A 26,843-nucleotide genomic window follows, 5' to 3' on the forward strand; every position below is an offset into this window, starting at 1 on the left:
GAACACCGTGAAAATGAGCAGAGTTAAATGAATACTTTGCAGAGACTTAAAAAAAAAGCTTCCAGAAAGTAAAGATTGACTCTCTACGGGTTTAAAAATCCTTCTCACTGTTCTATAGACACAAGGCTGTGCTCAGGCTGATTCGTCAGGGGACATCGCAGAGAAAATTGGGTGAAATTCTGCTTCAGAATCAATTTATACCAAAGGCTCAAACAATAAGCGAGCCAAGACCATGTGGGTCAAAAGGACAAAGAGTTTAGTCAGATTCTTCGAGATTTCATTGTTCCGGCAAATGTCCGTCATGTCCAAAATTTCTACTTCTGTCTAAAAGGAAACAAAGAGAATGAAAAGAGTAGGACAAAAGAGATAACTGGATATAGATAGATATTTTCATTACATCCTGAATAAGTTTTAGACAGGTATGTAAAAAAATGAAGCCTTTTTTCTCTCTCTGTTTTGCAGAGTAGTGGAGGGTGAAAAAGGTTTATGACATTATGACATATGATGAGTACTTGGCTGGAGCAGAAGACGTCGGGGGCGATTTGTTTGTGGATATATGTGAACAATTTGACTTTGTGCTGTGTTTGTAAAAACATTAAAACGAGAACTAGAAGCAGAATTCACAGGGGAAATTTTTTATCTCAGGGGTTTTACAAAAGTATTTTTAAAATAAACAAATAATAATTACCTAAATATCACACTGTGATGTGTTATTTCAGGATTTTTATAGTTTTCAGTGCGGCTACTTTTGTCTAGATCCCAATCATGCATTTCCATTTCCCATGAGCATTTTTCAGAGGGAATAAATTACAAAGCGAGTGAACAAAAATTAAAGCCTTAGCCAAATGTGTATTTCTGTTGTGATTCCCAAACTGGGGAGTGGGCCTGGGGGTGTGTGTGGAAAGGCTCAATAAAAACAATGCACACAGTTCTGAACTGCTCGGCCACTTTTGTGAAAGGACTGCCAGGTAAACGTAAGGCTGACGATGAATCTACACCAAACGTCTTACCTGAAACAAAGGCAAGAAGTCATATCTTGGTTTTGACAGTTCATTGATGTCACCTCCAAATCAACAATGAAGCTGCAGCTTAAGTCCAACACAGTGGCTGCATTTTGGGTTGGAGTGGAAAAAGGAGTACCCACTGCTAGGCAGGAGAGCCCTGGCCACACTCCTTCCTTTTGCCACATGCTGAGTTTTTCTGCAGTTGCCTAAATCAAGACTAAATACAGATCAAAGCTGGACATTAAAAATGAACTAAGAGTGGCAGTCTTATAGCTGCGCCCCAGACTTGAGATATGTAGCACACAGCAAGCAAACACCAGTCATTGAAATTATTGCTACATGTTAAAATAAAACATGTTTAAAATATTTTCATCTCCCAAAGGAAGGCCCGGCAGAAGAAGTTTGGGAACCACTGGGTTAACTTAGGATAATTTATGAACTGGCAATACAGTAAACTCTCTACACACAGACTTTAAGATTAGACAAAGAACCACTAGCAGCAATAAATTTACTAACAGCACTCCATGGGGACTCACTGCAGGACCATTCAGACCTACACGGACAAGACTGCACTTTAATATGTGAAATCTTTCCTTATGTAATGATGCACTGGGGGAAAGGGGTTTACACAGTGCAGACACGCCAGTACAACTCTGTACTTTCTCTTATTAACTGTTGCTCCCTGATCTAGGTGTGGGTGTGTGGTCACGTGACCGACCTGGGTGCCGTCCGGTCCAATCAGATCCAGCGATCCCATGGTGCTGTAGAGGAAACGCGTGATCTTCATGAAGTTGTCGTCTCCGATGGACCAGGAGCCGTCGACCAGGAATGCCAGGTCAGCCTTGGCCTCTTTACACACTGCAGGAACAGACAGGAGAGAGATATAGATTCAGTCAGCACATCGCTTTGTCTGCGCGTTTAAAAAAGTAATTGCATGCAGAATGAAGGTCAGCAGAGGACAGAGCATAACTTGAATGTTAACTGGCTGCCTAATATATTCACAGTCTGGGTAAATATGCACAGTAAGAAGCACTGCAAATATACATCTGCTGCAAAGGGGTAAATATGCAACGGCTGGCTCCTCAGATTAATTCTCACTCTGTAGAGGTTGTAAGATTAAGAGGTGCACTTTCTCCAACTTTCTCAACTGATTTTATCACACATATGAGTTATATCCACTGTTTTTTCCCTCCTTTTGCACGCTCATTCATATTCCTGGCCCAGCAGCGACTTTTCCTTCTTTTATTCTTCTCAGGTTCCTCAAAGACTCCCAGTGGTCTTATCTTTGCTGCCATAAAGTGGCGGTTTTAACACGATTTTAAAACCCCATTCCTGAACTGTATCTTTACTGTTTGTGGAGTTGTGAAACAAGGTGCAAAAACGTGCAAAAAGAGACGAGACAGTGAAGGAAAAATACTACAAAAAGCTCCTCTACTGGTGTCACTGTTTTTTCCTGGAGACAAATGCTATAGTTATTACAGAACTTCATAAGGGGAGCTCTCCTGCTTGTCACAAATGTCACGTTAAAGGTCAGCTGGAAAATGTTTTGATAACAGGGTTTTATGTGACTGATTGTAATAAAAGCTTTCATAATATAACTGAGAGCTTTCTTACTCTGTCTGTTATTATCCGTCTTCAAAACTCTCACTACTCATCACCATCATTTTCTCTCTCATCTCTGCCTCCTCTTCTCATCCTCCTCTTCTCATCCTGTCCATCACTTTGTTTCTTCTCCTTCTCTTGTTGTCTCTTTTCCCTTTAAACACACTTACAGACACCTATGCTTTCTTGTTATTATGGTCCTGTCCTGACTAAAGGTTGCATGTCATTGTGGACGGAGGAATCGGTGTGACAAAGGTCACAAATTTAGACAGAAATGCTTACAGACGGGCTCAGCGGGTGTGTCGGCTCAGGTCTGTGGTGTTTGTGTTGCTCTTTCACCTGAGTCCGTCAGACAGGAACAGAGGAGGGGGATCGTCTGGGTAGGAGGCTGAGGGTCGGACTGTGAACTTGAACCTCTTTGTTCCTTATTTGTATCTTATTTTAAAATCAAAGTTTGGATTTCCTATAATATTTTATTTTGTCAGTGATTCAATAAACACTTGAGGAAAAGGACTTTTACAGGTGGTGTAGCTGATTATGTAAAGGCAAATTGTGGTTAACATTACAGCTTCATTAAAGTGGTAATCTCAAAGATCTCACTTTCTCTCTTTGGTGGCACCCAAAGCGAAAGTTGCCACAGACAGCCTGTCTGTAATACTTCACAGGCAAAGGCTTTCATCAGTGGGCTGTAGGCTCAATCATCATTGTGTTACATCATTCGGCGATAGAGACTTAACAGACATTTATTTAAATGAAAACCTTTTAGATTATTACTTTAATATTTCGGTGGACTAGCCAGTATGCACATAAAGCAGTTATAAAGAGTTATGGGATGTCACCTGTCAATCACATGGTCCCTCTGCATGTTGGAGGCAGGCAGTGTGCAGGCTTTAATTTCAGGTTTGCTCTTCTGAGCTTTAGGTAATAAGATAATCAACCAGGATTTGAGTAGTATTTCTGTATTTTAGCAGATCGGCAGCTCAGAGTAGCCTGTGCATAGTTAAGACAATAAAGTGACTGTTGAATATTGCAAATGTCATGTAGACTTCCTAAGTGAGAACTATTTCTTCAACTTTACTTTCTCTGACCTTAAATGTACGCCCCTTGTTTTGTTAAAGCAGCCCCACAAACTCAAAAGTTCCTTGCAGATTATTGATATTTTGATATGTGTTAAAACTATAGAGCAAGACAAAAAGTTACTCTTCTAAAATTAGGCGGTTACATTACTTTTATACCGTTATTATTCAATCCCTGTTTCAAAATCATGCCGGGGCAGCATGGCTCACATGGGCATGTACGGGGCTGTCTTAAGCATGGAATAATAGAGAACATTTTCCTACATAAAAATGTCCCAATCAGCCTTTTTTTTGCCCCTGATGACAATCTTATAATCAATAACCACATTTTATAACAAGCATCTGCCAATAAAGACTAGCCACCCTTTCAGCAGCACACACATATACTTTTACTTTAACATTACAACTGCCTGTTAAAAATATACAACGTAACAAATGAGTGCCAAACAAAACACTTAAAAATTATATCGGTTATGTGGTCAGAAGGTGTTATTATCACCTCATAAAATATTGAACATTTTCAGTTTATGACACAGTTTATGAAAGCTTGTATCTATTACTAAGAGTAATTGTGAAAAGTTTGCCTGCCTGGCTTTATATGATAACAGAAACACACTTTAAGAGCTGTTATATCTGTTGTCAGGTCACTACAGTTATTATAAAAAGTCATCAGAACTCTGTGAAAATTACAAAGCTGGAAAAACAAAAGTGTGTTTGTGTTTTTATGTCAGGCTTCTTGCTCACCTTCCTTAGCAGGCGGGAGGGTGGGGGGCGGCTCTGTGGTGGGGGGGTCAGTCGGAGCCTGAGTGGGTGCTGGCACTGAACACACACACGCCCACACACAGACACAAACATACACACAGAGGGAAACAAGACAAGGTCATCGATCATGATGGCAGTGACAAGTGGCACCATCATCAGGTTTATCTGGCGACCACACACACACACACACACACACACACACACAGTCAATAAGCTGGCACAGTGAGAGACAGCAGTAGCCCTTTTCTATTAACCTGAAAGTTTCCTAATCCTCTTCCTTCCTCCGGCAGCAGCAGAGTTTTGGACCTTAACAGAGAAAAGATTTCTGGTGCAATCTGTATTTACAACCTACATGTACACGAGAAACCCAGCTGCTGTGTTTAGTTCAGTTTATCTTTCTCTCGTCTCCTGAGTAACATCAATCACACTTTATCTTCCAACTTGTATTCTATACTTCTTTCCTTCCCTCTTTCTATAAGTTGGGGACAGCAGGAGTTCTGTTTTCATCCGTCTTGTGTACGTCTGACCAGAGGCTGTTTTTCAGAGTCAAAACAGCCCCAGGTTAAGGTATGCCTCAGTGCCAGGCCAATTACTCTGCAGAAAGAAGTGTGTTCTGTCAAACCAGAGTACAGCGGGTAAATCATCTTTGAAACATCAGCGGCTGCTCCTGGAGGAGGACTCGCTGTTGGAGGATTTTGGTTTGGCGGCACAGTGTGGCAAAAGTCGTTTCTGGGTTTCTGGGGTTTAGGATTGGTTAATGTCAAAGGACAACCTAATTATAGCTGCTGATTTGATTTGAGTCTGCTGCTCCCTGTATCTGTTGTCTCTCTACACTAAAGTACTTTTGAACAGTTACAGACACACTGCCAATGTATCCAGGTGCAGAGTTTGAAGTAACAACTTAATTGAAGTACTTTGCTTATGTGCAACTTGCACACTTGCAAAATGTAAACAAAGGCAGCTTGCAGTTAATCGCTTCGTCTGACACCAACCCCCGCCAGCCGTTTCAGGCATTAAAGTTACTATATAAAAATAATCAATCTTGTCGCTGATGGTCTGGTTTGCTTTTGTAGGACATATACAACAATCAGAATTTATTTTCTGTCTGTTTTATAACAAGCGAAAAACAGGAGCTTTATTGCTATTATTTCTATTTAACTACATTTTGCACCTACTTTACAAGCAAAAGTTACTTTCCAGGTTTACCATCATAATACGATAATGTATTGTTATAATAATGATAATAACAAATGAAGCTTTGCGTTAGTTCATGCAGGATACAGAAGTCATACGGCCCAGCTGTATTCAGCTGTCAGCATGCTGACTGAATCATTGTTTCTAATCAGCAACACACCAATCACAGCCGCTTCTTACAACAAGGCAGCCCCTTTAAATCCGTGGTTCTCAACTGGTGGGTCGGCACCCAAAAGTGGGTCGCGGAGCTGATTTCAGTGGGTCTCCGATGTGTGCTTGGAAAACAAAAAAGTTTCCTTTGACGTGCGTGCAGTAGTTGTGTAGTTTATTCACTCCCCATGTATTCACTGATCCCAGCTACAGTTACTTAGTTCTTGAAACTGGATGAGCCCTACATTTGTTGCATTTATGTTGCAGTTTTTAGCATATTTCTGCAGAGGGAATATTTTCCTCCATTCCATTTTTCAAGTTTTTTAAGTTATAATCTCGAAGATCTCAGTTTCGTTCTTTTGGGTGGCACCTATGGCGATAAACCTTAATTGCAGGAGCACACTTCACAGATATCCAGACAGTGTTGCATGCGTGACGTCCACGGTTGGCTCCGGTTGTAACTCTTGATTTTCCTCGCTGACGGTTGCTTTCCTTTTTAGACTGTTTGCCTTCATCTGAGCGTCAAATTTGTTTCTTTTATCAAATCTTTGAGATTATACCTTTAAACAAATTGCAGTAGTTGAAAAACTCTAAAATTTGAGTCGCGAGTTGTCATTAAGGAGTTGATGGTGGGTCCTGAGGTGAGACCAATTGAGAACCACTGCTTTAAATGCAACTTCCTTCTCACTCTCTGCTACACTGATGCTGCACACACCGCTGCTGCTGCTGGCAATACTTTGCCTCCACCACCCAAGCCTCCTCCTTCCTAGTCTGAAGCCTGTCTTGATCCTTGCTTGTGTTGTATTATCTCTCAGATGTGCATCGCTATGGACAAAAGCGGCTGCTAAATGAAATTGTAACGTTGTAACATGACAAGAAGGTTCCTGACTGAATGACCGTTATTTATAGAGCACTTTTCAAAATCCAGCCTAAACTACCTAGCAGTGTATAGTATTTAGAGTTAGCTCTAGCTCCTCCAACTACAACATACATTTGGTAAAATGTGTAATTAATATCAAAAAGTGATGAATATTAATTGAGAAATTTGAAAGTGGAGTGAGTGATGATGGAAAAGAAATAGCAGTACAACAGGGGATAAAAGGCATGAGTGAAAGTCAACCTCCTGAAATGTTGCTGAAAAACGAAAATAAATGGATCGAAAATCAAAACTTTCCTTTAAGTCCAGAATGTAAAAGTGTACATCCGTGTTTAAACAATATTTTGTAAACATACATGTCATGTCCGTGACCGAAACAGAAGGTCCCTCCATTTCTTGCAGCTGGGTGTGAATGCTGATCTGGTATTGGCTGCTGGGCGTGAGGTCGTAGAAGCACTGTCGGGAAGCACCAGCGCCCAGGGTCAGCTCTTGCTTCTGACCATCTGCAAGCAAATTAAAACAAAAACGTCATGTTAGGGTTTTTGTTTTTCAGCGTTGTTCTGCGTCCTTTTGTAGCCTGGGAGCTGCTGAGTATAATCACTTCCATCAGAGTCAGATACGAAGAAGCTTTATTGGGCCAGTCAGGCAGCAAAGCGTTTTGCTCAAGGGCAACTAAAGGTTAAGCGTCAGAAACACAGATCCAATCCAACAGTTAAATGTAAAAAAACACCTTACATAACTAAATCGAAGTGACACACTGCATGTAATTACTGCACCAAAAAGGAAGCTGACCTGACATTTCAGGTAAAGTTACAGTGGGAAAACATAATTATATCCACTAAATCACATTATAAATAGATCTCATTGCAGAATGAAAACATTCTTGATGCTGTGTTCACTTTAAAAGGCTCAGAGGGACAGCGTCACCAAAAACAACATGAATTAGAAATGCTGTTGGCAGCCAAAAGGCGAAACTATAAAGTGTGTTAACACATCACTAATAGCTGCCATTTGTCAGTTTCATTAGTTAAATTCTATTTCCTAATGTGTCTGTAATCTTTGAGAGTGACAAATTAGCTCGTCCTCCACAGAGGAAACAGCCATAGATAATAAAGTTTAGGGAAACAGCTGTCACCGAGAGGCTTCACTTCTCCATCCGAGAAGGTGTTTAAGCAGCCGGTTGGCTCTGCGTGGATTAAACTAAATCTCTAAACTCCAGATAGAATATCCAGTCGCAGCTCAGGCAGGAGGCAGGACGAGACTGAGATAATAGAAAAGTGCGTGAGGGGAGTAATATGAACGAGGCGCCCTCTTTTTTCTGCTGTTATTTTTCTGACATTTAAGTGCAGTAAAAAGGTGAATAAATTTAACTGACTGTTCATGATTCTGTCAAGTAGTAGTTTTATTTATGTCTCTAATCTCTGTGTTCACCAGCCAACACCTGCTATTTATTTTTATCAACACTAACCTCAAACTAGAACCCTGTCAAGAAAATCCATTTTTAAAACAGATCTGAAATTTGACTTGCCTGATGTTGTGCCTAAATGGAGCAGGTTCATAATTAATTAAACAAGTAAAAGTATAAAAAGTTTGCGTCTAAATGCGGCTCACTGATTGTATACACTCACAGGCCACTTCATTAGGTTCACCTGTACAGTCTAATGCAGCTCAATACAACAGCACTGCCATGGATTCTGCTTTTATGAAGCTTAGTTTTTGTTGACTTTTGTTTTGTTGAGAGTCTGAAGTGTAAATTCAATTATGTTTATTACTGAGGTCAGAGTTAAAGGTGGTGTTGTACTGAACATTATATTGAGATGTGTCTCTAATTTTTTGTCCTGTCTATTTATATAGATAAGGGAGCCAGAGTATTAGAAACACCTCGGAATATAATGCAGCTCAGCTCGGCCCCACCACCAATTATGACCTTGACGCTGAAACATCATTGAATTAACGCCTCTATGACAGCTTAGAAAACAGCCTGTACATTACAGGCAACATAAAAGCAAATCTTATGGCTGAGCTGGTGTACTGGATTATATTTGTTGGATTTTTCAGGTTTGCCTGGTGAAGTGGCCGGTGAATGTACATTGTGTAGATCTGTGCTTTAGCTATCCCAGGGCTTGCTGCAGTTACTTCCTGGAGCAAGCTAAGCGAATCACCTCTCAGCTGCATTTTCATGCTTACATTAGCGTAACGACACGAGAGTGGAACAGATCATCTGTCTAACTGTCAACAAGAAAAATGAATAACTGTATTTCTCAAATGTCAAACTATTTTTATAAAAGTCTCTTTTTAAAGTTTAATTTAAATGTGGGCAACACATCACCAGAAAACTGTCTGGAGCTGGTTATTTGTACTTTCAGACATAAACATTAAAAAGTAAATTGCATTACATGATCTCCTACTGCAGTAACACAGTGATTTTACTGAAGTGAATGAGAATTTCATTGTGAAAACCTCGTGATAATAGCATTATCACAACACAGTTGCATTATCAACTGAAGCAGAAGATTTACATATTGCCCATGCATCTTTTTGACATGATCATCTCTGAGTTATTTCTGAAACCCATCACCACTGCATGTGTTTCTGCTTTCTACGTGACCTTTTAACACACGCTGACATTTAAAAAAGTAGACAAAGGTTTTCTCATGGACAAATAAATAATGAGAGCATGAGCAGAAATCCAGGTGTCAACAGGGTCATACACCCAGAAAAACATTACTTGGTCCAAGACAACCAGGAGCCAGCATGATATCTGCTAAGGCGGTTGAATAATGTGAACAGACATTGTGAAGAATGCTTTAAAAAATATGTCTTTTACTTTGAAAGGCCACCGTTTCAATTGTTCTTTACTGTAGATTTTATATGAACCTGCGCTGCACAAATATCCTCTGAGGACACATACAAATAAAAACGTATGAGTGGAGCGGGTCCAACACGCTCTTTCATTAGTAGGACAAATTGTACAGTTGTTTTATTAAGGCTTTTATGTTTCAGACATTTGATTCATCAGGAAAGTAATGGGCAAATGTTTCTCTCTCTAGCTTATTATTCAAAAAGATCATGGTAGATATTTTTGCTCTTTTATTTCATGTTTTTATATATATTTTCCCCCTTTGTTTCCCTTTTTTCGTTTACTAACTGTGAGCGCTGTGCATTCACAGCTTCTTAAGGTCATACTCTGTGTCTTTATTCGTTCTATTCCTGACGCAAAAACACGAACAAATCTCAAAGCGGTTTCCTCCCATGACGTTTACTGGAGAGAGACTGTATGCATATCGTATCGCCTTTCCTTTGTGCAAACAGGGATTTATGAATATCCTCTGTACAGTATACAACAGTGCCACGTGAACGTGACAGAAATAAATAGCATTTAGATCCTCAGAGGCCCGTATCAGTATGAATCCAGGTGACTATATGTAACCGACACATGCGTAACACACAGACAGAGTCCTGAGCTGACTCGTCTCTGTGTTCATAATAAACAGAGGAGACGTTTTCACAAGGACAGGCTGTAAATCTATAAGGACACATGTGCAGAATTTGGAATTCAAACCAGCCACCTCACCAGATATCATAACTCCAGTAAAACTTTTGATTTACTGACTGAAGTGTATTCCAGTCATTTAGCTGGCGAGAGCCGTGTTTCTCAACACGTGGAATGCTAAAACATGTTGGGAGGACTAAAAGGTGCACAACGAAATGTTGGTGAGAACAGCTGTCGGCTGTGTGTGTGTGTGTCAGTTCTAGGATTACTGCTCAGAAAACCAAATATCTCCAGACACAAATCTGGAGATATTTAGTTTCATAAACTGCTGTTAAGAGGTGTGATTCAAAGCACACGTCAACAAGATGATAAAGTTTAATTTGCATCAGAACATACAGTAAGTCATTCAAGTCCCTGCTCGGAGTGAGCCACTACCGCACTACTGACTCCACTACATCAACACATGAACTCACTGTTTCACACCCTTTGAGAGCAGAGATAAGGAGTGGCGCACACACAAAATCACATACCTAAGATTGTTATAGAAGATTTTTAACAATGCACTTACTGAGTGTAGACTGTATGGAGACTCTGTATGATGTGGCGTGGAGGAGAGGCTGCCACTGGGCACACATGCTGTTGGGGCGTACTTGGTAGGTCGACAAGCCAGAGACACCGAGGGACACTGGAGACAGACAGACAGACAGACAGACAGACAGACAGACAGACAGACAGACAGACAGACAGACAGAGTTAGCATCTACATTTTAATCCTGAACAGGAACCAGACCAATAAAGTTTAACACAGTCACTTTTGTTTATTATCTATTATCCTAAATTATTACCACTTTGACAGAAATGTGACCGGTCTGGTTGTTCAGAGTAAAATGACTTTCACATCATATGCATACATAAAATGTGCTGCTTAAACTTTGACTGACTGACAACAGTGTGAAAATAAACATTTAAAAGTTTCAAAATTCACAGTCAGCAGGTTTACGCTGAAGTTAGAGCGACATTGTTTGAATTATGCATCAAATAGACAAGTTGCACTTGAGCATCTTTTTTTTATGGTGTTCTTATTGCAGCAAAATTAACTGTGAACCAGCCATAAAAAGTGTAATAGTACAAATGTATCCATACTGACGGATCCAGCTAAAACGTTGAGCTGGGTAGATGTTAGAACAAATCATAAAGTTGCAAAATTAGTCAAGCCTGTTGTTTATCTTAGTCGTGGAGAAACGATGAGACGTGATGCAGCAAAATGCAAAACGCCATGAGCAATTTAAATGTGAAGCTTGTTTGGTGGTGAGATTTCAGTGAAGCAAAGGCTGAGCAGACCTCCCAGGAGCTACTCCCTCTTCATTTGTCCTCTCTCTCTTTCTCTTTCTCTCTCTCTCTCTTTCTCTCTCTTTCTCTTTCTCTCTCTCTCTCTCTTTCTCTCTCTCTCTCTCTCTCTCTCTCTCTCTCTCTCTCTCTCTCTCTCTCTCTCTCTCTCTCCCTTGTTAACAGAATTTGCTGATGGTATAAAATAAAGTTGGCTCTTGCACCAGTTAATAGATATTTTATGCTGGGACCATATGGCAGGTGCTTTATTTTAAATAGTAGTGAATAATTCATGTGACAACCCATCATTCCGTTCAATAATATGCAGAGGGACATCTACTCGCATACAAACAGACGTGAAATGCACTCTAGCATGCACAGACATATGCGTCAACACATGAATGTGGACATATGTTCTCTCGTATAGAGGCACATGAATGTTTACATACAGAAAGCAACAGTGATAGGCTGGCAGTTTACTCCACACAAGATTTGTTTGGCATGTTTGCGCAGGGGCTGTTAGCGCTGTTGCCTCACAGCTAGAAGGTTCCTTGTATGAAGGTGGCCTTTCTGTGTGGAGTTTGCATGTTCCCCCTGTGCATGCGTGGGTTCCTTGCAGGTACTCCGGCTTCCTCCCACAGTCCAAAGACATTCTCTAAAACTGCCTGAGTTTGAGCGTGAAAGGTTGTCTGTCTTTATGCGTCAGCCCTGTGATTGACTGGTGATCAGTCCAGGGTGTACCCCGCCTCTCGCCCAAATGACAGCTGGGATAGGCTCCGGCCCCCCCACGACCCTGAACAGGATAAGCGGTATAGATAATGGATCAATGGATGTTTGCACAGGTTTATGAGCAACATGAAGCTCTAGATTTCAGATAAGTTATTTGTTTTAGAATAACTTGGACACTATCCTGTTTTTAGAGATATTTGAGAGACCTCTGCCCCGATGCTTGAGTACAGGAGTAATAAGCAGTTGAAGAAGACGTCGAAGAAGTCGTCAGCTTTCTGCTAAGTGAAACAAGACTAGGTCAAAACCTAGTATGTGGCTGACTGCATCAGGTCATTGTGCGCTTTTGTGGGTTACAAGGACTGTCCTTATGAGGCCGATGACAACGTTTGAAAGCAGGTGCGCGCTGCGGACGTAGGTGAGGACAGCGGACGAGCAGCGGAGGAGCAGACCCAGATCTAGGCTACCGTGGCAATTTTAATTATAAGGTCACTATGGATTTAAACCAGGATGGATTTAATGGAGTTGCTGAAATCAGTCAGAAAGTGTGTGTGTCAGAAAGTACGTGCGAGAGCTGAAGTTGCCAGACTTAAAGCCAGAAATCTGCACCTATAGTTTCCACAACATAATTTCTCCTTTCTACTTCTCCCTGCTGCTCATCATGTAATCCTCTCACAGTCGAACTTCTCTCACTTTCTGTGAAATGAAAACATATTATTTCAAGTTTACGACGTTGTGCTAAATCAATAGAACTTCTTGGGACCGCATTGATTGAGCTCCCTTCAGTGGTTTCAGGAAATACTAATTCTCACTGTGTTGCCAGCGACTCAATACAAACTACATAAAACTTCATTTGGGGGAAACAGTTTCATTTCACTTAATGGTCCTCAAGGTACCAATAATTACTTTCTTATGCTACATGCTAGTATGTGTAATTTACGGGTGTAAACAAGCCAGGTTGCTCCCTGGGTAAGGCTGCAATGAATTCTGTCCATCCGGGGAAATATGTGACTGTATCGCCCTTATTAGAATGACAAACGACTGAACACATCGCCCTTAATAAATCAAAGTTTCTCCGCTGTAGAGCACAGACATAGATAATGAGTTTAAATGTGCTTTGTGTATTTGGGGAAAACTGAGAGTTGCTCGGGTCTGATGGAGAATGTGTGTTGTGCTGAATATTTAGCGATGAGTCACTTTTAAGTCCCCAAGCCAACATAAAATGTGACAAATATATGCACACACATGACTGGTAAAGTGTGGGGGGAAACTTTTTGAAAAACACAGATTATTTTTGTCCTGTGTGTTTAAAGATGGTTCTCACAAAAAGCAAAGAAAACTTTTGATGATGTAGACATACAGGCAAGAACTTTAAGTGCCACACCAGGGACAGCGTCTTGTGTTTGAATATGGAGGGCTGATAAATCTGCTTGCTAATGCCTCATATTTCATCTTTCTATTCTCATGAAAGCGTCTTTCATTATGAGAGCTTTACAGAGACAAGAAGGCGTGAGGGAGTTGTCACTCATCCAACAGAGGGATGATAAAAGAACAGATGAAAGAAAGCACATCACTGCAGCACAAATGATAAATAATCTGTGTACAAACAACCATACTCTTATGTATAACTCCATGAATCACTCTACATTTAGTCTATACATTTAATTCTCCACATTTTCCTCTAAATTTAAGGCAAACAGCTTCTCCCAGAATTAAAAGGCAAACATTTCTTTTTGCTGTTTGCTTTAACGTGCTTGAGAAATTCATGAGCCATTAAAATTAGAGTATGTTTGTTTTCATCCTTTTCCATCCTCTGCCTTCTTTGAGTCCCCTCTGGCCAATCAGACTGTAATCCCAAAAGACAACAGTAGATTTTTAAGTACGGGATGATACAGCAGTTTCCTTCAAACCACACACACAGAAAGGCAACATAAATGTTGTGTGATATATAGTGACACAGCACTCTGCTGAGAGGGAAAGAATGCATACACAGATACGCATACATGCACACAAACATATATCTACACTTCATACTTTTCTCTCTGTATATACACAGTTAATCTCGCTCTGTGTCTCTCTCTCTCTCTCTCCCTCTCTGACAGTATATTTTAGATAGGAGAGACAATAAAGCCTGCATTAGGTCTTTCTGCACACACTGATACATTATCTATATGCAAAGGGATTGTTCTTACTGGCTGACTGAAATATTAATACCCTTCTGTCTGTCTGTCTGAAAACTTGTGTGGTATAAGAAGGAAGGTAGCATGCATGCCTGCACCTCTCAAACGTTCATCAAACTAGTTTGCATCTCTGCCGCCTCTGTCTCCTTCTAACAGGCACACTGGCCTTTGTAACAAATTTAGACTGAAATCTCATTAGGGCTCATTATGGAATGACTCATTTAGAAACTTTATACCTACTCTGACAAACAAAGTGTGAGTGTTGCTTACATGTCTTGGCGTTCACTAGCAGTGGTTCACTTTGTCCTGCAGGGTAGGAAGCTGTCACTTGGACGCTGTACTCCGTCCCGCTCAGCAGATTCGGGAGAAGCATGGAGTTCACATTTTCAGCCACTGTCGTCTCCAGCACTGGTCCTCGAACTGAGAATGACACAGACATGAGTAAAGATGAGCATCAGCATGAGGAACAAAGGAGGACAGAGAATAGTTGGTGCATTGAAGAAAGCAGGCTGCAAACCCATTGTCCTGCAAGTTTTATAAAAATACATCCGAAAACTTTGCAAAAACATTTTAATCCCCTTTAAAATTTAAACTTGTTTACTTGCACATTTTTTGCTAACGTATAGACTTCATCTTAAAAGCTTTATTCTCATGAAACTGCAAGTAGAAGTGATAAGAAACAAGTAAGAACCCTAAACAGACTAAAGATTTGCATCTTACACTTTCCCTAAACTAACTAAATACATTTGGACTAATAATTCTACTATGCAGAGCAAAAACAACACTATTATGTTCTTTATCATCACCTGGTGAAAGATTCTGGGACATAAAGACACCAACACTTGTTTGTAGCTACAAAGTGCCTATTTTACACCCTATTTACACTATTCTAAAGTGTGTACAAAAGTCAGCTGCACACTTTAGAGAGCTGCAGAAGCCTTTTCAGCCAACTCATGAACCTAATGTTAAACCGCAGGCTTTATCCTGTCATATAGTTTCTATCCTTTATACCTCAACTGATAAAACCCAACAGTGAGTTGTCATTTCAGCTGTCACAATCAACAGCAGCCATGCTAGAAAGATGAGCTGCTTTTGTTTCAGAGGGAAAAAAACGTATTTACAGAGAAGCAAAGAAAAGGGAAGAGTGGAACAAAACTGCCACACACTGTCTTACTGAAGCACTAATACTTCTTTGCATCTTAAATAGGGAGCGGCTGTAAGTCTGCAACCAATCACCTTCCCTGCATTCATTTGGAAAGCATAAATAACAAACATCAATTTACTATCTGGCAGCCTTCAATACCAAATATAGACAAGCTGCCTTTGTCAACCTCTGTCTCTGTCTCAAGGAGCCATTGTTTAGAAGGTGACGGACAACTTTGAGATGTCAATCTGTCAGCAGTATAACTGTACACCGGATGATTTCTCATACATATACACAGACCTGCAGGGATGCATGTATGCACACATACACAGAGCCATATGGCAGTGTTTCCATCCCTGCTGTAAACAGGAGCGAGCTGTACTAAACAAAGATATCACACACATACACACACGCACACACACACTGCTGTAGCCATTAAAGTACAGCAAAGATATAATAATCACAAACTTAATTCATGCATCTTTTTCCAAACAACTTCCACAAAGTGCTTTACAAAACTGTAAGGATCCTGCACACATAATGTAAAGGGCTAACTTGCTAAAAAAAAAAGACATAAAGAAGAAGAATAAAATAAAGATAAATAAAGGAGGAGCAGCAATTATCTTTACAACACACCACCCACTGCACCACTGTTTAATGGGAAACAGGCTGTGTGCATATTTGTGTGCGTCTGTGTCTCTGGAGGTTAGTGTGCATTTCATGTTTTTGTTACATTAAGTGGGTTTACATTAAGAGAATTGCAGCTGTATTTCAGTATGTATTCGTGTGTGTGTGTGTGTGTGTGAGTGTCTGTAGGTCTTTGCACACACAGCACTTTTCTTCCATCCACGTACAAAGATTCTCACAATTAAAACAGCAGTCTGATGAAAGTTATTTCCCTTCAACTCAATTCCTAAAATCAGATGAATGCAGGTCGTCTGCTTGAAGCCGGATCCTCAGAGACGCAGTAATTGTGTTTAAATGACTTAAAACAGACGTGGAAACTATAAAGACCGGAGCCTTGTCTTGGAAGCATGAAACAATTAGCACCAGAGAAGCTGCAGAACAGTGAAAATGGGCTTTTGATGATGCTTCAAGACAATAAATAAATGAAGAAAGGGTAATGTCTTATTTTAGCTGTGGATCACTGAAGTTTCCCTTAAAGCCTCAAGCTTCTTGTTATAAAGAAAAGCTAAGGCGTCACTACCAGGGAAGCCTAAACATCCTGAGAGCAGATATGTTTTGTAATTAAAAAGAGGCTGGTGGTTCCTCCCATTAAAAGCGGATTAGTATGTTTGGATGAGCCTGTGTCTCCCAGGGTAAAAAGCACACACTAGCAGGGGGAAAAAAACTCTTGTGATGACAGCCAGCGGTCTAATTGTGCTTTAACATGTGTGTAATGAAGGTGTAACACAGACTGTCTGTCTGTTTCTTCTCTTACAAAAACCATTACAAAAAGAAAAGACTGGATGTCTCCACAACATTTAACAGCTCATCCAAAAGTGCCTATTTTTGTGCCCAAATAATTACACAAATAATGTCAGGTTTAGCAGCAGTGTGTGCCAATTTGTTTGTGTGTATGTACCATAGATAGGCTGGTAGACGATCCTGTAACCCACTGTAGGAGACTGAGGTGGATCCCAGGTGATCCTGAAGCGGTTGTACCACTCCTCTGACACTCGTAGGTTTCCAGGAGACAAGAGGGGCACTGCAAGAAACAAAGACAGATTTAAAACACAGAAGTGCTTTTATAAACTTGACTTAAAGGGGCCTCGTGCAGCTCTTTTGCAAACAAAGAAAAATTATGTTTAGATTCAGTTTCACTGATAATAAAACAATGTGTGCATCCTCTGGGTCTAACAAACATGTCAAGGGCATTTCTTTGCAAATCACATTATGGTTTTTAAAATCCTCTCTACTTTAATTGGCATATTTGCACACATTTTTGCATCTTTCCACAACCTGTTGTATCAGTAGAATACTGTGAAACCTTGTGTTTTGCATAACACGCTCATGTGCATAAGTGTCCTCGTGCACAGACACATGATCAAGAAAAAGAGGTCAAAAAGCTCCACAGCGCTGTGAGAGGTAAAAACTCCACCGTGAACCTTTAACTTTAGTTTTCTTTATAAATCAATATTAGTTTCTTTATTAAACGTCAAGAGTAATTGAAATGCTTCTCACAGTTTACTCGGAGTCCAATGGGACATTTTGAAACCTTGTTTTATTTGATCAAAAGTTTGTAACTCAATGATATAAAGTTTAAATTATATAAGAGATTAAAAAAGCTGAAAACTTTAAAACCAAAGAATATTTAACTTTGCTCAAATTATTTTTTAAACTAGAAATCTCTTCTCAAAATGGAAAAAAAACAGGATCAGTCTGAGCATTGATGGCAGCATGTTTCCAGCTTTTTGTTAATGTGTTAGTACAATAAAAGTATTAAGATCCAATCGGCAGCATGAAAATGACTTATAGCTTTCTTTCTTGTTGGTCACGGCATGACACCCCGTATGTAGTTAGTTGATATATCGTTTAATTATGCCCCTCTGTGATATAAATTACAGAGTAATATATATGATAACATTTCATTGAGGGTTTTTTTCTAACCAGCGCTAGGATTGGTTGTATTTGATTTATCACAAGGCTATAAATTCTTATAAATCCCTCAAGAATAGAAAATCATGTCTTACTGTACATCAAGTACACCACGGCCTGATTTATCACTATATTGCCTTCTAAGCAGATTAGAGGTTTTTATTTGCAATATGGCGAGCTATAGCCCCCTCATCTAAAGAGATGATACATTTTGTCTGACAGTTCAATCCTCTGTAGGACGAGAACACAATCACCGCAGCTTATAAGAGATAATCAGTTGAATGGCTGAGAAAATCAATTAGAGCCCTGCAAAATAATTCAATCGTCTCATTAATGGAAGGAGCTTCTGTAATTATGAACGGCCTTCATTAAGACAATTAAGAACGCATCAGTATTTGTCAGCGCTTTAATTTGCATTTTCCTGCAGGAACGTAAATGAACAAGAAATTAATGCAAATGAATGTTTTGCCCGCTGCAATAAAATTCATTTCCATTAGCTTACAGTTTTGTCAGACTGTTCTCCCAAACTGAGAGCTGCATCTTTGTATAATGAAAATTATATAATAATTCACAGGAGTGTGTCTTTGTTTGTGTGTGTGCTTGTGCGAGTGTTCGGGGGTTTAAACGGCTTACATGTGGCACCCTGGGCAGAGACACTGTCGCCGTCCTGTCCGTCGGAGTACTCCGGTGTGACTGTCACTTTGTACTGAGTGTCAGATAGTAGAGACTGAAGCGACGCTGTCTTCTGAGCACCAGGAATTAACATCTGCAAACACAAACACACACACACACACACACACACATTTAGGACATATTTGAAGAAAAGTAGTAAAAGAAAAGTTCTGCTTACTTGGGATTTGCGTTCAAATAAGCAAACAGTGAAGGGGCATACAGATCAGAAACACACACACCTGGAACACATGAACCATGTAGCAGGTTACATACAGAATCTGTTTCTCTCCTCTGCTGGCTCAAAGTGAAATTCAGAGTCAAAGACTTTGGCCAGGCTTAATTTGGTGAACCAGAAAGTGTTTGCTATGAATACCCAAAAGGATCTGAACCACAACTGCTCACGAATTCTGCTCACTTCACTTCAGTCAATAAAGTTGGCTGAGCCAAAGAAGAGGCAGAAGAGAGCTGAGAAAAACCCATTACTGCTATGGTTTCATTCATCAGTGCTGAAGTTTGTGCTTTTCTGCAGTTTTGTTTAAGTTCTAAAAGCCTTCCTTTTAAATAGTATAAATATGGTATGGTGAAAAAAAAGTACCATACCATTGCACCTCAATCAATGCGTTTCATGAGGGACATACCAGAGGATGCCTCTCCCTCTCTCTTTCTTTCAGTGTACGCATGTGTGTTTCTCTGCAAAGCATGTGTTAAGCCCCCCCTTCACAACAGATACGCAAGAGTAAGAGAGGGAGGGGAGTCAGTGTGTGGGAAACACCAGAGTGGACTTTCGTTGTTTTGTTTTGTTTCATTTATATTGTTAGCAAGTCACTGAGTTACTCCACAAAAATGTGAGCTTTCCAAAATAAAAGAAAACTTTCTCAAGCTCCTAATTCTTATTTAATGAACTTCTGCATTTGTAAACCAAAACTTTATTTAATATGGAAACCAGAGACGCTTCCAACACTCATCTGTCTGTACTTAACTGAGCGTCTGCTTCTCAAAATGAGACTTTAACACAAACAACAGCAGAGAGTTAAACTTTACTTCTGCTAAGAGCACAGATCCTCATCCAAATGTCAGCCTCCATGTGTGTGCATGTTTGTGTGTTAAGGGAACGCCAGGTATGTCCGTCAATTAGATGGGAGGAGCTGTCCGCTCCGTCTTTGGTGCTGAAAAAACGTCAGAATCATTCACGCTTTCCCCTTTGCCCTGTGTCTTCATCTCACACACTTTAAAACACATCCAAACTTTCTGACCCTAAACAACCCTCATCTATCGGCCGGCGGACAGGTTTAAGACTTTCTCCCATTTTGTTTAGCTTTTGTTTCTTTTGCCTCCTCTCTTTGTTTCTTTTGCTTTTCTCTCTGCTGCCCTCCATCTCTGCTCCCAGTGAGGTAAATGGCTGCTGAAAAGATAATGGAATGTCTTCTGGCCTGGCCCAGCCTCTCCATCTTCTACGGCTCTGACACCACATTGGGAAATTAAAAGAGGGAGGGAGGGAGGGAGGGAGGGAGGGAGGGGGAGGGGAGGTGGCGAGAGGGACGACTAGAGGGAGGAAAGACAGAAAAAAAACAGAGAGATAGAGGGACAGACGGAGAGAGGAAGAGAGAGGCGAGCATGTGCGTGTGTGCTTCAGCGATCAGGGTCAGCACATGGCACTGAGCTCAAGGGCTCTTACAGGGAATCATGAAGGAGAGGCCGAGTGGACCGGGACTAAAAGTGTAATCAGTTTTTTGATTGGAGCAGATGACCCGACACTGACCGCTGCAGTGCCATCAAGTTGGCTGGAGGTGTTAAAAAACAAGCATCTTCCTACAAACACAACTCAAGTTTTGTCTAATACATATAATCAGTGAGGGGGGATGAGTGTGTGAGTTCATGTGTGTTTGTTTCACAATGACAAAGGAGAATAAAGGCCCAAGATTTACAGGCGACTTTATCTACTCACAGATGTCTCTTTGTCGTCGCCACCGAGGCCCGCGAAGGAGACCCTGTAGCTCCTCACATGGGGGTCTTCATGCTCCCATGACGCCTCCAAGCTCTGGGTGGTCTCATCACTCAGCCGAAGGTTTCTCAGAGCCTGACGTGCCGCTGTCATATCACATCAGACAACAGTTACTCTACTGTTTGATTTATGTAGAAAAATTGACACAGAATCTTGGCTTGAGCTACTAAACTGTGGATTAGAAAAACGTCAGTCAAAATGGCAGCACCCTGAAAGATAATCAGAACAGCTCCTGTCGACGAGCCGACGTGCTCAGACAGCTGAGATGTGCTGGTTGATTAAATAAAGTTGCAGGAAAATCTGGCCTCAGTTGGGCTTTTTTTTTTAACTCTCAGGAGAACTATTTGGAGTTTGAACTTTAAGTGTTTTTGTTTGTTCTTTGTTTCATCAGTCTTGATACTTTCTATAAACTAAGTGGACATATTTTAAAGTCCATGCAGTCCCCAGTCGATGAAAGTCGGAGTGAGGGGTTCCATACATAATGCAGCCTTCAACTACAAGACTTGATTTTTAAAAACCGAAGCGACTCGCTGTCTTTTAGTGGGCCACTTTTGTGAATTTCACAGGAGCACTTAAAAGTTTAAAACAGAGCAGATGTGCTGTTTTAAAGGATCGTGTGCAGGCGCTAAGGGAAAGAGAAATGTTACTTCTTCTTAGGCTTTTAGAGCCGTTAGAGGAGAAAGTCCCCTGACAAATACACAACACAAGATGACCACAGCAGCCTGTTTCACAAAGATGTTTTAGACTGGTCTAAAGTGTTAGGCCACTCTTAGATTAGTCTCATGCAAGTTAGACCATTTCACCAAAATACAAACTTGTACTTAAATGAAGAATTTTAAGAAATAAGACACCTTACCCCCAGGCTAACTCAGCTCTAAGACCCATGCTACCATGGTAACAATCAGTGACATCTGCTGACCAGCAGCACCGAATTTTGAACGACTTTGATGTTCCTTTCAACGGGCAGATTAACACTGTTTACTGTTGCTGCAATTTTTTTCCTTATCAGGTTTTTGGTGTTGTTACACTCTTCGCTGAATTTTCCAAGTAAAATGCCCTTAAAACTGTTGAATTCCTCCAACAGACAAACATTTTCTGCTGGGGTAAATTAACTTGAGCAGTTAGATGCGGTTACTCGGTCTGCCATTTTTTTTTTTTTGAAAAAAGTCAGAATATACCCAGAATTCAATGCACCATAGTCCTGCTTAAGATCATGGACTGTATAAAAAGATGGATGACACGACGACAGTGAAGCCATAACATTTCGAGCGCCCCCTGCTGACTGGCTGCAGTATAGGTCATAAAGCCCGCCTCCTCCATGTTAACAGATGGGACATGAGTCAAACTATAAAATCAAAATACACGCCAGACAACATGGTTTCTGTCAGTATAGTTAGTTCTTATCATGCTGATTTACGTCCAAGTGTTCATTTTTCTTTTGAATTAGTTATTTGTTGCTGTGAAAAGGATGATTGACAGCTCTGTTGACCAATATGGCTCCTGCAGCCAATCAGTTCTGGATTAGCAGGGTAGAGGACGATCCGCGAGAGGAACAGTAACTAAAACAATCACTACAGTCACTGAAGTTTCCATACCTGTGAACGTTAACCTCAGACCAACACAGAGAAGCTATTCTGCTGTTAAATACGCCATTGCGTGCGGGATCTCTGCTGTTTTTTTCGGTAAGTTAATTGTGTGTGTGTTTTGGTTAGGGGAAGTGGCTACGGCGTTGTCCATCTATACATACAGTCATTGCTTAAGATCGTCAAGAACTAAACTGCTTTGTGAAACAGATTAATTTAGACGTCTATCTAAAGTCAGACTATTTGTTATATCTAAGCCATAGTCAAACTCTATATTTGTGAAACGGGCACCAGGTCGTCTGAGATAATTAAGTTTGAACGACAGTCTCAGCATGAGGCCAACATGGTAAACAAATATACAAAAACACAAAGATCTTCCAAACGTTTTGCACGCTGTTGAGAAAGTTATCAGTGTTTTTGGTTTAGCATTCACCAGCCTTAGTCAGATCCGACAGTGTGGAGCATTTCTAAGCCCCAAGTTATTCTGCTTTTGCTTCCTGAAACTAAATGAGCAACAAAGACTTAAACTCTTCTGAGGAAACTTTATAGAACTGTGGTCGCACTGAGCACATCAGCATGCAGTGGAAACTAGTAGAGCTGTTCACATTTCGATGGCAGTGGACTTTAAGACATATCATTTGCCTGAGTCATGATTAGGAGTTGGTCAGTCTCTCCAGCAGGATAGTTTTTAAAGGCAAAGTCAGCTTGAACTTTGCTGCCCAGCGGACACACAGCAACACTTCTGGGGTTTTAAAACTATGAAAAAATTAATTTAATTTTAATCCAACTTGAAGCGTCCAGTCGTCTCAGCTTAGTGTTTGGCTTTTTTATAGAAAATTCACATGATTTGGAAACAGTTGCAAGTCTAAACTTTTGCACAATATCGAGAGTGTCATGCTTTGGACACTTTCACAACAACACTTCTTACCTGTGGTTGTGGTGGCAGTCGTTGTTGTCTCGGCCACTGCGGAGGAACAGAGAGCATTAATCAGATAATTAGACATAAACTCTCATCAAAAACTCTCCACTGTATCAATAATGAAGATAATTAGACATAAATACATAAGGAATCAGTGATGGAAAAATAGATTTACTGCTTCTGAGATGAGCTGTGACAAACAAATCAATGCAGGGGACTTCATGCAGAGCTGGGTATGAACTCAGAAATGCTAATTTAATGATTGTAAAAGGCATTTGTGATTGGACTAGTCTGAGCAGACAAGGGCACTTTGGTGAAGAGGCTTAGTCAGGTCACAGGCCTATTTCAAGCTCAGTAGACAGAAGGGTTCTCAATGAAACACGTGTCTCTCTTTCTCTCATCTCTGGAAAAGTTTTAGATTCAGACTTTTGTCAAGTTTTGTGCTGACTGGATAAAGCAAACAGCCTGGTGCAGTAACGTAAAAGAGACACATGCCGCCAATCAAGTAGCTTAAAGTCACTCACATGTGGTCTCTATAACAGAGACGGTGTCACTCTCAGATTCGTCGTTGAATACAGCCGTCAACATCACTTCGTACTCGGTGTAGGGACTCAGATCGCTCAGGATGTATCTGCTGTCACTTCCACTCAACAACACCTGAACAAGAGAAACTCTCATGTTACACTTTAAACAATATATATATGTTTTTAAATTATCAAATTGTCATGTTGGCTGATTTTTTTAAAGACCAGCTCCAGTCATGTTTTAAGACATTCAAAATGCTCTGCTTCATAATCTCAAACTTATCCAGTGTTTGATAGTCGTACTGAAGTAAAGGTCTCTGTATAATAAACTGAACCTGCCCGGTCATTAGTGAAAATGTGTATAATCAAGCAAACTTTCTGTTTTGTACCTTAACTTGTTGTAACTTTCGTTATATTGGATAGAAATCTAAATAGTTTCCTAAGTTGCCCTCGATATGTGATGAATCGTTGGGCATTAACCAGCAGTCTGACAAGATTATTTATACTCTAAGTGAAACAGCAGACAGAGAAAACCAAGGTCATCGTTGAGTTTTAGCGGAGAGAGCTGCTAAAAAATAAAATAACAAATCACCTCAGCGGTCGTAATTTCAGTCATAAAAACAGCAGGAAACGGTGGTGCATATTTTAAAAAGCTGCCGTCTATGAAAACACACTGTGCGGGGATTTGGTTGTAATACTGTGTTAAATATATAATGAGTCATAGAAATGAATATAATCATCGAGTATGCAGCACTTAAACGTACTTTGCGATGTTAAAATAAATAAGATTTGAATAAGGCCATTGTAAGACTGATCAACAGAATGAGTCATTCAGCAGTGTGCGTTTCTGCCTGAATACCACAGCAGACAGTTGGATCAAACACCGCTACAGAACTCCTAATGTCCACTATAATTTGTACAATGCAGAACTGAATCAGACCGGAGGTGAATACAAAAGAGGTCATCTAAAGTACAGCTTGCATCCATGGAGAGCAACGCTGAAGTTTGAATTTACTGTGGATGACTCAATAACCATATTATGTGCAGGAATTTGCTACTTTTCAGAGCCCTCTGGAGCACAGTTGCATGCAAATTTCACCAGTGGGGGCGGCCGTTTGTGCTTTCACAGGAGCAAATGCACCTTTAGTAATTCATTCTCTTCAGATTAGATTCCCCTGCATTTAGTGATAGATATTTCCTTATCTTGTAGCATTATCCTCTGGTGTGTGGTGCCTGGTTAAATGGTGAAGTCAAGCAGACATTTTAATGATTAATAAAGTGCGCAAAAGAACAGAAACCTGCTTTGAAGTAGGTTTAGGGATGCCAGTTAAACAAGTGAACATGAACAAAACATCATGATGCACAAACAGTGATATAATTTACTCTACTGATGGATAATCCTAAAGTTTTAATCGGAGTAATCTCTCGTTCTGTTTGTGTATCTGTGCCTGTGTGGCTGTTTGATTGTATTATGTTTAATCTCCTCTTAGATGGAACAACACAGAGCAGTCGGTGGATGATGTAAAACGTGTGTTAGTGTGTGTGCTTGTACATGTGGAGAGTATGTGGGTGAGAAAAGCTGCATGTATCCCTTTCTTCATGCTGGTGGAATTACCGGCCCACCTCTCCAACTCCCCAGAGTGTTATTTTCAGCTCTGATGACTCTCAGTAAACACACACAAACACACACACACATACACTCTCTCTCTTACAGACCTATGGGCTCTATCGCTGCCGCCCAGCTGTCTCTAAACCCCAGATCATGGTAATAAAACACCCAAGCCATTAATTTCTAGATTTATTCAGCCTTTATTTATACTCTGCCGTGCCAGGGGTTTTACCAGCCACCAGTAGTGTAGTTAAGCTGATGTGCAAGTCTACAGAGTACGGGCTCCCTGTTATCTGGGCTCATGGAGTGCAGCCTCCTCTTCCTCTGTAAAAACAGATAATAACTGGACCCCTGGCTGGATGAAAAATTCAGACACCATGCAGGTGTTTTATCTTTTGACGCTAAATTATAAATTGGTGTAATATTTCTCAGCTTGTGGAAGAGAAGAAAAACATCTGTGGCTCAAAGCATGATCTATGGGAATGATCTCCACCAATGTTAGTACTAATCTCTATTTACAGATTCTACTTTTCTATGTAGAAGGCAGGGACGTGGATTTCCGGGAAGGCAAGTATTCCGTTTGTACTACGCTTGTAATCCGAGTGATATTGACCAATCACGTATCAGCAGGCTGCAGAATATGCCGTAATGATATCCCGGCTCCCATCAGCAGTCATCTGATGATGATTTAGCTTCTTATCAATCTCTATAAACAGACATTTGCATGTAAGTTCAACAATCTGCACTAGAACTAAAATTGAACTTGAGATGAATTCCCTTTGACGCTGTGTTACGAAAGCCATTCAGCGCTCAGATTTCCCGACTTCCTCGAATGCATCAGATCGATCCGACCTCCGTTCAACAAACGAGCATTTTAAAAGTTTTCTTCTCCTCTTGAGGACAGACCTGACAAAGCTTCATTTTTACTTCCTACAAATCTGCATCATGATGTTGAAATTTCGGCGAAGGTAAGACCCGTTAATAACAAGTAAATCAAAAGAACACGGTTTCTCTTTCTGTAACAATGCAGCACGCGGAAAAGGAAGTCTTGACAGGAAGTCGATCATCGCTTACCGTTCACCTGTGTCCACAAAGGCTATATCGTCTCAGCCTATAGCCGATGGGACCCGAGATTGGTTTAAAACAAACATGCTTACATATTACATTTCATTGGTACTGACCTCCTTTGTGTCGCCCCCTGTGAACGGTGCCCAGGAGAGTCTGTAAAGGACGATGTCACTGGCTGAGTGATCCCAGCTGACCTGGAAGCTGTCTGTGCCGACATCACTGGAGCGCAGATTCAAAGGCCCGGGAACTGGAGCTGAGAGATAGAGAGAGAGGGGTCTTTGCATTTCTGTGACTCATTTCATCTTTCCTTTCCTCTGTCATTGTCACACTCGAC

The 26,843-nt window shown here is 40.6% G+C and overlaps 1 protein-coding gene across 2 annotated transcripts in view; it reads right to left on the reverse strand.

Moving 5' to 3' along the window:
- Positions 1-26,843, reverse strand: part of col14a1a (collagen, type XIV, alpha 1a) — a 136,354-nt gene that overhangs the window by 61,531 nt on the left and 47,980 nt on the right. For both annotated transcript variants that reach the window (XM_069655635.1, XM_069655634.1), the window contains 11 exons: positions 26,623-26,762; positions 23,833-23,965; positions 23,318-23,353; positions 20,750-20,892; positions 18,766-18,898; positions 17,120-17,242; positions 14,661-14,810; positions 10,727-10,843; positions 7,022-7,168; positions 4,427-4,501; positions 1,723-1,862 (listed from right to left, as the gene is read on the reverse strand). In XM_069655635.1, coding sequence (XP_069511736.1) covers positions 1,723-1,862; positions 4,427-4,501; positions 7,022-7,168; positions 10,727-10,843; positions 14,661-14,810; positions 17,120-17,242; positions 18,766-18,898; positions 20,750-20,892; positions 23,318-23,353; positions 23,833-23,965; positions 26,623-26,762 — 1,337 coding nt within the window. The remainder of the gene's footprint in view (positions 1-1,722; positions 1,863-4,426; positions 4,502-7,021; positions 7,169-10,726; positions 10,844-14,660; positions 14,811-17,119; positions 17,243-18,765; positions 18,899-20,749; positions 20,893-23,317; positions 23,354-23,832; positions 23,966-26,622; positions 26,763-26,843) is intronic.

The sequence above is a fragment of the Semicossyphus pulcher genome, unplaced genomic scaffold (assembly GCF_022749685.1).
Source record: "Semicossyphus pulcher isolate SPU_LCO1_2020_fin unplaced genomic scaffold, fSemPul1.0.p SCAF_9, whole genome shotgun sequence".
Lineage (NCBI taxonomy): Eukaryota > Metazoa > Chordata > Actinopteri > Labriformes > Labridae > Semicossyphus > Semicossyphus pulcher.